Here is an 11,217-nt window from a genome sequence, read left to right as displayed (position 1 = left end):
AAACAATAGATGCAATAAGATTCTCAGACACTTAATGCCCTCTGAGTGATACCAATTTGTTATTGTTTGTTTCTGTTTTTATTTTTGCTTGCAATCTCATGCAGGCAAATACAACAAACGTCAATGTTAATTTTATGTTTTTACATATTTTTATTTGCATACTGTCATTGGACATCATAGTGTGCACTTTTATTAGATATTACAATTTAATTGTAATATAATTCATATACTGTACTGTAGGGATTTTTTTTATTGCATACAGTATCAACATCTCTTGCACATACTGTACGATTATATTAGTGTCTAGACAAAGCATAACAGTATTTATTGTTATACACATCTAGTTTGAGAGTTTATCATGAAACATAGTTATATCCATCATAATTACATAGTTCGTATAGAGGTTTAATACAAATTACATTGCTTTAGCCTTAAGAACTGGGTTAACATGTTATTATGTCATTCATTGTAATGACTGTTTAACTCTCCCCTTCTGAGTGCTAGTCCTGGTGACTGTCTCTTTTTAACCCGTTATTAAATTGTATAACAGAGTTATGCTATGGAGCCTGCATATCTTTTTCATATATATACAGTGTTCGACAAACCTATACATTTGCTCGCCCCGGGCGAGTAGATTTAACATCGTGGCGAGCTCCTATTGGCCCAAGCAGCACACGTTTGATACTAGGTGGCGAGTAGATTTTTTTGTGTGGCGAGTAGATTTTTTGGTGATTTGTCGACCACTGTATATATATATATATATATATATATATATATATATATATATATATATATATATATATAACTCATTCAACGCTTTTAATTTAAATACATTATTAAAGTTTCCTATCCTATTGCAGTCATTAGAATACATTTTCTAGGTGTTTTTTTCTTCCGTTTTATAATAAACCTTTCAGTTTCACAGACAAATAATAATGTTCAGGTAACATATTTTTCCTTTTGCAGTTATAGATAGTAGTTTCTAAATACAGATTAGGACAATTTAGGAAAAAAGAAAATGTTCATTTTATTGACTTGATTTATATTTCAGCATAAATAAAATAAAATACATGTCTATATGTATACATGGAGAATGCTTAGGTAAATAATGAAATAACTAATTACAGTTAATTATATTATTCAGAAGCAGTGAAGACAAATAGCATATTTTACAATTTACACTTTTAATCATTAATAAATACAATTTGTAATTACAAACAAAGGCAAAACATTAGCGTTGAGCACATTTTTGCATTTGACTTTTACATCAACATTTTCCTTTCCAATATGAGGAGTTTAGTCTATAAACTCATAGTACACAACCTTAAAAAAATATCCATGTATCTTTTGTGAAGCTGTTTTTGTAGAGAACATTTTTTCCCCCCCAACTTTTTATGAAGCTCAGTCATCATTTTTCACTGACAATTTCATAACACATAAAATTATAGACTTTAAAGGTATAGAATTAGGATCCAACACAGATGAATAAGTGGGAGATTTCTGGTAAACCGTAATGCTGAACTTGTTCCGGGTTGAAAAAATCGGCACTGTGATTTGGACTTCACCTTTTTCAAACAAGGGTGTCTTTTTTTGGTTGGGACTGTCGTAAGTTCAACCAAATCAATAATGTTGTTTTGCTTCATCTTGGTAGTGGGACTGTCCACTTGGCTTGTAAATGTTCCAAAAGGGGAGTCATTTATCTGCTTATATGTTCTGTTTCTTTTAAGGTCAACACTGCCAATCATTTTTGATTTGGAAATATTCTCTTTGTCTTTTATAGGATTGTTTGGCGAGAGTTTACTGGTATGAGAAGACGGGCCTGGTTTAGCGTGGGTGCCGGAAAATAGGGAGTGATCACTGTTAGGCCGGCAACAGTTTTCAAAGCTTTCTTCGGCATTTAAGGGTGTTTCAGTAGCAGCTTGTTTCCCAGATTTGGTATTAGAACTAAATATATCTGTTCTCATCTGATTTGTTGTAAAGTGAGCACATCCATCAATGTCACTGCTCTGGAGTCTTTTAAGATCAATTCCTGCCAGGTTTATAGGAAAATAGCACTCCAGCTCTGATGATGAGCCTTTAAATTGTTTCAACCAATTCCACAGGGACTTAGCTCTACAGTCACAGATCCATTGGTTTCCATTCAGACGTAAATACTGAAGTGAAACCAAAGGTTTCATTATTTCTCCCCTAAGAACTGTCAAGTTGTTGTTAAATAAATATAGAGTTGTCACTTTCTTTAGATCATGAAAAGTTCTGCGATGAACCAAGTCCAGCCGGTTCTGATGTAATAACAGCCTATCTAAGTTTATTAGACCACTAAATACATTTTCAGATAAACTATTAAGTTTATTTCCATAGAGGAACAAGAACGTGAGATTTCCCAGATCTGCAAAGATATCGTCGTGCAAAAACTGCAAGTTGTTGTCTTGAAGATATAGGTACTGCAATGTAAAAAGTCCTTGGAAAATTCCAGGGTGTAGTTCTTGAAGACCACAGCGATTAAGGTGTAACGTATGTAGCTGAACGAGACCTCTAAAAGTGAGTGGGGCGATGATTTTAAGGTTTAAATTGTCACTCATGTCTAGTTCTTCCATTTTGTGTAATCCATAAAATGCTCCAGACTCAATGTGGCTTATATTATTTGAATGAATCCATAAAATGGTCAAATTTTGGCAGGAGGTGAAGCTAGTTGATCTCACGAAAGTTATTTTGTTGTTGTGGAGAAAGATCCGTTGAGTTTGCATTGGTATATATGATGGAATTAAAGTAAGTCTTTGCTGCTGACAACTGATTGTGATCTTCGGTTCATTGTAACACAAACACGCTTCTGGACACGATTCCACTTTAAATTTGATGCTGATGCAAAGGACAAGAAACAGCAGTTTACCTCCTATAAAAAAAAAGAAAGAAAATAATTAAAATATCTGTATGTTGTAAAGCCTTATACTTTTGTTGTTTGCTTAACAATATTCTGTATCTGTTTTTTTTTTATATACAATCTAACAAAAAACACATGAAATCAAATGAAAGCAATCAGCACTCATTTATCATGGATCAAGAAAAACACCTGTCTCGAAATTAAAAACCATGCTGTGTTTATCAGTTTTGCATTTATTTTGCATCTATTTGTCTATGTACCCTGCAACCAAAGGTTTTTCTACGGAGGCTATTAATTTAAAATGGTGCATAGCTCATGTAAAAAGAAATATCATGTGTCAAGAGAAAAAAATGATATGTCTGATTCTGTGCGTGTGCAAGTGTGTTTGAAAGAATCCTTAAGGTTTTAAAAAAATGTCATGCCCGGAATATAAGAATTTGTCTTCTCCATGAAAAAGATCAGAGCTATGAATCTAAGTCTCCCAATTGTAAAAGAGTAGTGTATGAACATCCTCACCCCATTAAAAGCGATTGATGTTGTGTTTTGTACACATTTTTGCAGACACAAGTAATTGATAATTATAGGCTAAAGCTGTAAAATTCCGGGCATTTTGAAATCCCTGCTCTCTTGTTAAAATTCCAGGCATTATTCATTCAGTAATGCCCGGAATTTTTGGCAGCTTGCAAAGTGTTTATTTCTAGCCAATCAGCTTTTTCCTTTGTCAGAACAGCTCTGAGGCAGGGCAGGGGATTGGCCAGGAGGCAGGAACAGCTCTCAGACAGGACAGGGGATTGCTCAGGAAGCAACAGCAAGGCAGTGACTCCTCCCCCTCCCTCCGTGAACACAGCTCCATGGACACAGTTGATTGAGGAGGGGGAAGAGTGTGCTTGTAGCTGCAAAGTAAGTGTCTGTCTGCAGAGTTTGTTTGTAGCTGCAGTTTCTGTCTATCTAGTGTGTGTCTGCTGCAGAGTTTGTGTGTGTCTGCTGCAGAGTTGTGAGTGTCTGCTGCAGAGTTGTGTCTGCTGCAGAGTTTGTGTGTGTGTGTGTCTGCTGCAGAGTTTGTGTGTGTGTGTGCTGCAGAGTTTGTGTGTGTGTGTGTAGCTGCAGAGATTGTGTGTGTGTGTGTCTGCTGCAGGGAGTGTGTGTGTGTCTGCGGCAGAGTTTGTGTGTGTCTGTATAGCTACAGAGTTTGTGTGTGTGTCTGCTGTAGAGTGTGTGTGTGCTGCAGAGTTTGTGTATGTGTAGCTGCATAGTTTGTTTGTGTGTGTAGCTGCAGCTTGTGTATGTAGAGCTGCAGTGTGTGTGGTGCTCTTGTATGTTTGTGTAGCAGCAGCAGCAGCAGCAGCAGCAGCAGCAGCAGCAGCAGCAGCAGCAGCAGCAGCAGCAGCAGCAGCAGCAGCAGAGTTTGGATGTAGATACAGAGTTTGTGTATAACAGCAGTTTGTGTTGTGTGTATGTGTATCTGTTGTTTGTGTGTAGAGCTACAGTGTGTTGTGTGTGTGTGTGTGCACACAGAGGGGGCGGCAATGTGTGGATATAGATAACTGCAGTGTAAGTGTTTTATAGAGGTCCTTTAATGTATTTACTATTTTATTTTAATTAAAAAAATCTATATAACTATACAAAAGTGTCTATTATTTATGAAAAAAGACTACATTTAGCCTATAATAGTAATAATCCCCTCACAACAGGGCATTACTGGCCAATAATGCCCTGGCTGGAAGAGTTGAAATCCCGAGGCGAAGCCAAGGGTCTTTAACCCAGCAGGGCATTATTGGCCAGTAATGCCCTGTTCTGATTGGATTATTACTATTATAGGCTAAATTACCCCGTGGCTTCATTTGATGCCGCGTTATCATGGCGATGCATCACTGGAAGCCGCCGGCGACCAGGAAGGGGAAGATACAAAGAGAGGCCTTGTGCCCGCTCTCCGACATTTAATTTAAATGCCATGGGGAAAAGCGCGGGACCTCTGTACCCACTGTCCCCCCCCCAGAAAATCTTGGGGGGCGCATCCCCCAGTTTGCGTAACCTTAAAGCCAACTAGTAGTCTGGATGAGCAGAGTTGGCTGCACGTGTCAATTTATTGTTACTGTTGCCAAATAGAAACATTGCTATAAAAGTAACCTATCACTTATATTCAATAGGCAGTCATTTTAGTCACATTAATTAGAGGTTGACATAGGAAGCTACAGTCCCTTTGTTTGCTAGGATCAATTTTTGAGCAGACTAAAGACTGGATGTTGGTGTACAGCTAGCCTATATTAACCTTTACGCTCAAACCAACTAAATAGTTTGCTATACTTTGTCAGTTTTTAGTCAATGTTGCTATAATAAAACAGTGTTGTAAAAGTAACAAATTACTGTCATATTAAATAGGCAGTATCACAGGAGATCAGGACAAGTACACCAGGGATCAATTCACCAGACAGAACTACTACTAATTATTAAAAATGAACTTATTGGAAAATGGTATCCACATCTGTCCAACACATAAAACACACACTCCCCCAACCAGGGTAACTGGGGAACACCCTACAGGCCTATGTGTGTTGACCTCCGTCAGGAAGTTTTCCCCGTTATGTCCCCAGTGTCTAACTTTGTCCAACAGGAACCCAGGAACTCTGGAACCTAATGAACTTATGCCTGGAACTGGAATTACTAACAATCCCCCCCCCTTTTATACACCATAGTGACATCATGGATATACATAGGGCGGGTCAATGGCAGGTGCCTCAAATGTTACTTGGCCCCCTGATTGGTGGATTAAATGCAACATACAAATGCAGCTACTTGTATTAGACAACTTGCCTAGGAAAATCTGTGGCTATCTCACAGCAATGCTGCAAGATTTCTGTGAGATTTCTGCAGCCAGACTAATGGCCCATCGAATTTACACAGCAGGGGTACCTGCATTTGAATGGACTCACGCTGTGTGAATCCTACAGGGAGGTGAGTCCCACTCAAACACAGCGACCCATGCTGTGTTAATCCGATGGGCGATTAGTCTGGCTGCAGAAATCTCGCAACATTACATCCTGAACACAAAGTTAACCCCTGGTCCCTGAAGTTCTGGAACCAGGCTACACAAAAGATCAGCTCAACGTGGGCACAGTAAACATTGATAGTTTACATTATATTATTGACAGGTAGGGGTAATGGTGAGCTTAACCTTTATTCAAAGCAGTCAAATCTACCCCTACCATCACACCTCCCCCCTTAAGCGGAGAGCTCTGGGGTAGCAATCCCAATAGGTTGACACCCCAAGATTGATGCTTGAAGGTCTGAGCTTAGCCATTCCCGGATCATCCTGCAGGGAAAGTCCATCAGCATTGCCGTGATCACTCCCCTTCTTGTGCTATACGATGGCTATACTCCTGTAGGGCTAGACTCCACCACAGCAGCTTTCCATTATCCCCTGCGACCCACTGCAACCAAGAACTCCTTCTCGATCGTAGCATAAGCAGCCTCCCGATCTAGTAACTTGCGACTCAGGTACACGATCAGCACCCACCTAACTACACTAACGGCAAAGTTAGAGGCATCGATCTAAATCAGGAACCACCTATCATAGTCGAGAGCTGCCAGGATCGGAGCTCTTGCTAGGGCAGCTTTGAGAGCGGAGAAGGCACTCACACTCCGATGACAAGGTTACCATGCGAGGGAGCCGCCTTTTAGTCAGGTCAGTCAGGGGTTTGGCCAGGGCACTGTAGTTGGGTACAAACTTGCGGTAATACCTGGCGGTCCCCAGAAATGCTATCACATGTTTCTGGGTCTTGTGAACCAGCCACCCCACAATGGTTTCCACCTTGGTGGGCTCAGGCTTAAGATGCCCTTTAACTAGCCTGTGCCGAGGTATACAACCTCTGCCATCCATATTTGGCACTTGGCTGGCTTTAACGTGAGTCTGGCCTCCTGGATGTGTGCTAGGACAGCAGCTACATGAATAAGGTTGTCAGGCGAGGAGTTACTAATGACTACCAGGTCATCCAAGTCCCAAATTGCATGACCAAAAATTCATACAAGCTACTCGGCGTGATGAAGGCAACTTCTCCCGCGCCTCCTAGGTCAATGGGATCTGCCAGTACCTCCGGCTATGTAACTGCCGGTAGTCCACGCAGAATCTGGTGGTTCTGTCCTTTTTGAGGACAAGGACTACCGCCGAGGCCCAGGGACTCTGTGACCTTAAGATCATCCCCATCTCCAACATCTCTGAAATCTCCTTCTCCAGGCTCAGCATCGTCCCAGACACCCAGTATGTAGACTTACATAGCATAACCAATATTGACAGGGTGATCAGTGAGGTGACTCCATCTTGTCTTTTCCGTGAACAGACCCCCATACCTTCCTAACAACTCTCGCGCCTGGCAGTAGAAATTCTGGTTCAGCCTGGCTCTCGTATGGGTAACCCCCTGATGCCCCACCAGCGGGATCGCATGTGCTAAGTGCAGCAACTGTGCCCGGTACATACTAGGTACCACCAACTGACATTTGGCTTTCATTAGTCTGTTCTCTTGAAATGATGGTGGTGTTAAGTATTGGCCTTCCCAGAAATGGGGTGCATCTTCCAACTACCTCAGGGCCATTGTTTTGCCCTGAAATGGGGCAAGGGGCTTATATATCCGTCCTTATTTCAGTGATCTACTCTTTCATGGATTAAGGGTGCAGTTGCTTTAGGGAGGGTTTTTATGCGGGAGGGTACCTTTGAGTGGCAAACTGGGGGGCGCAGCGATTTTAAAGGGGGCGCAGCGGTTACAGAGGCCCCGTGCTATTCAGCACGAAGCCTCTGTAAATTGACTTACCAGGCCTTGCGTTCACGCGTCTCCATGTCGACGGGCGTCAAATGACGCCGTGAGTCACAGGATGTCACATGACCCCACAGCGTCATTTGATGCCGCATTCAAGGTAAGGGGGGGCGCGGCCCGGGGCAGAGCAGGCACGGGGGGCGCAGATAAAGAAGTTTGCGCACCCCTGCACTAAGGTGACCAAGGGGAGTAAGTACTGTCATTTTATGCTTATATTAACTTCTTTGTAGGCTTTTGGGATAAGTTAATCATGGAAAGCCCTGAGTACCTGCCCCAACCTGAGTATCTGTCTCTGTCTGACTACCTGTCCCATTACCAGTATGGACCAACCAACTCCAAAATCGAGATGTGCCTACATCCCAACTACACGACAGACTCGAGCATCTACATACATCACACTCCTTGCATCAACAGTGGGTCACTGAAACCCAATTTTCAAGGTGTTACACAAGTTAACATACAGTACTGTAATGTACAACTCTACAGTAGAGCTGCCATTCACAATGACATGCATTCCATAGACACATTAACGCATGCGCACACTAATGTATATTAACGCATGCACACCCATTAAATATGTTAAATATGCGCATACTGTACTTGAGACATTTAATTATTGTTTATTAATAGCGTACAGTAAATTATTTCATAATTAATTAACCGAATTCAAAATGCCAAATTGACAGCCAGAAGATGTTTATCGAAGTCTAAAATCATTATTATTTAGACACTTTTATACTATATTTTAATCGTAATGGGCACATAGAGAAATACGGTATAAATAATAAAAGACATATACATTATTTAAACACGTGTATACTAGGAAAATTCACTGAAGACGCGGCTGCCCAAAAAACATTGCAAATGCTATGCACATTAACCCCTTGTAATACATTAGTTTCATCTATTTTTATACTTTTTATATGTTTTTATTTTAATTATAGTGGGCGCATAGAGATTTATTTTATAAATGATTATACTTTTACTGTGTATGACCGTGTGTGGGGGTTTCACAGAAATAAAAACATTGTAACCGCTAAACATTGCGAATGCAAAGTGACTCTTTTCTTCTGTAATACAGAATGACAGTATTCGGTATTCACATTAGTGCTGGCTGGGACTGGGACTGGTCGCTGGGGGATTTGGCCACGCTGTCGGCTGGATGTTTGCATAGAATAGACAAAGCCGCCCCCACCCCTCTCCCCAACTTTGCTTCTATATAGTATCAAGCGGCAAACTCTCCTGCGGCCACGAAACCCCGCGGCCAGGAATAAAGGACCCTTCTCATTCATTCTCTGCCTTTCCCTCATGTCTATCAAACAACAGCTGCTCCACAAAAAGTATACCAACCAGGCGTATAAAAACGAAATAATTTTAATGATCAAAAACAAAAAAGAACTTCCACATGGTAGTGTACCTCTAACGCGTTTCGTTCTATACTAGAACTTTAGCAACTTGTATAGAACGAAACGCGTTAGAGGTACACTACCATGTGGAAGTTCTTTTTTGTTTTTGATCATTAAAATGATTTAGTTTTTATACGTCTGGTTGGTATACTTTTTGTGGAGCAGCAGTGACCGCCGTTTCTTCTCACCAAACCTGTTTACCTACTCACGAGCAGGAGCACGCCACCGCAGTCAGCAACAGCAGCAAATTTCCTCAAACAGCACCTGGCAGCCTTACAGCTTCATCGGACATGCGGGCCAGCTGATTTAACCCTTCTACTACCAGACGCAGGTGAGGCAAGCAGTAGCTGGATATCTGATTTACTTTGGGGCTCTGTTCTGACAGGGCTCCGCTGTACTTCTACCAGCCTTGCTTTAAAAAGCCCCCCGTTTAGGTTTATGGGTTCATTATAGAAGGTTATTGATTTCATTGGATTTTATTTATATCTAGTTGCTGCGGTGTATTACTCCACTGTTTAATATATATCCACATGCTGCAACGTTGTAGCATCAATCTTAGGGGCTCATACCCCCCCTTTTTTTCTATCAAACAACAGCACCCACCCTCTACGCGCCTGGGCTCCTAAATATACCCCTTTATTAGCAGAGACACATTAATATTTAGTTATTTTGGTGCCGAAAATAACACTATAGAGCACAGGTTGTGTGAAAAATGTCGGGAATTTACAGATCATTGTTCCAGGGTTGCGATTATTGCTCACACTATTCCACGGATGATTATTGTCCAAAATAAACAAACGTGTCGAGAGAGAACCTGTTACTAAAATTTCTGAATCCCATTACTGGCTATATGTTCTCTTGGTTAATCCTAGAAGACTGTGTCATAAAGACCCCGGACAGATGGCAGCACTACGTAAGAGAGGCGTTTGTCACTATATATATATATATATATATATATATATATATATATATATATATATATATATATATATATATACAGTGTTCGACAATCCTATACATTTACTCGCCCGGGGCGGGTGGATTTAACCCCCAGGCGAGTAACTATTGGCCCAAGCAGAACACGTGTTTTGTTTTTTAAATTTTCCCTGCTCGCGCTGAAATTTCCCTGCTCGCGCTGGCTGAAAAAAAAAAAACTCCCCCTACCTGACAGATGATTGGCGCGCGCTCCCAGGCTTTGTGGGCGCGCGGCCAGGCTCTATATGAGCCAGCCCCCAACGAGCGCCCATTTTTTTCCCATGGAGGATGGAGGACACAGTAAGTATTATCTGTGCCTTCCTCCACCTCCCTCCCCTCTCCGGTGCTCCTGCTGCCCGCAGTTATGGTGATGGGAGCGGGGGATGCCCCCTCATGTCCCGGTTCCCCCCCCCCGTCCCCTCCCCGCTTCCCCCCTGGTCCCGTGTCAGAGAGCGCGGCGGGTGATGGGAGCGGGTGATGGGAGCGGGGGATGCCCCCTCATGTCCCCGTTCCCCCCCCCCCGCTTCCCCCCCCGGTCCCGTGTCAGAGAGCACGGCGGGTGATGGGAGCGGGGGATGCCCCCTCATGTCCCCGTTCCCTCCCCCCCCGCTTCCCCCCGGTCCCGTGTCAGAGAGCCCGCCGGGTGATGTGAGCGGGTGATGTGAGCGGGGGATGCCCCCTCATGTCCCCGCTTCCCCCCCGCTTCCCCCTGGTCCCGCATCAGAGAGCGTGCCGGGTGATGGGAGCAGGGGATGCCCCCTCATGTCCCCGCTTCCCCCCCCGCTTCCCCCCGGTCCCGCGTCAGAGAGCGCGCCGGGTGATGGGAGCGGGGGATGCCCCCTCATGTCCCCGCTTCCCCCCGGTCCCGTGTCAGAGAGCGCGCCGGGTGATGGGAGCGGTGGAAGCCCCCTCATGTGGGAGCGGAACAGGAGATGGGCGGGGGAGCGTGGTGGTGCTGGTCGCGGCCTGTGTGTGTGTATATATGTGTGTGTGTGTGTGTATATATGTGTGGGAGTGTGTGTATGTATGTGGGAGTGTGTGTATGTATGTGGGAGTGTGTGTATGTATGTGGGAGTGTGTGTATGTATGTGGGAGTGTGTGTATGTATGTGGGAGTGTGTGTATGTATGTGGGAGTGTGTGTATGTATGTGGG

At 43.1% G+C, this 11,217-nt stretch overlaps 1 protein-coding gene across 3 annotated transcripts in view; it reads right to left on the bottom strand.

Annotated features, from left to right (window-relative positions):
- Positions 1–1,072: 1,072 nt before the first annotated feature.
- The window catches only part of LOC142465108 (reticulon-4 receptor-like), a 116,634-nt gene continuing 106,489 nt past the window's right edge, over positions 1,073–11,217 (bottom strand). For 2 of the 3 annotated variants that reach the window (XM_075569029.1, XM_075569030.1), the window contains exon 3: positions 1,073–2,890. In XM_075569029.1, coding sequence (XP_075425144.1) covers positions 1,452–2,744 — 1,293 coding nt within the window. In that variant the 5' untranslated portion in view covers positions 2,745–2,890 and the 3' untranslated portion in view covers positions 1,073–1,451. The remainder of the gene's footprint in view (positions 2,891–11,217) is intronic. The other variant, XM_075569028.1, reaches the window with a different exon arrangement.

Source organism: Ascaphus truei, chromosome 13 (assembly GCF_040206685.1).
Source record: "Ascaphus truei isolate aAscTru1 chromosome 13, aAscTru1.hap1, whole genome shotgun sequence".
Taxonomy (NCBI): Eukaryota; Metazoa; Chordata; class Amphibia; order Anura; family Ascaphidae; genus Ascaphus; species Ascaphus truei.
Note: the sequence above shows the minus strand (reverse complement) of the source record. Positions and strands in the feature narration are given on the sequence as shown.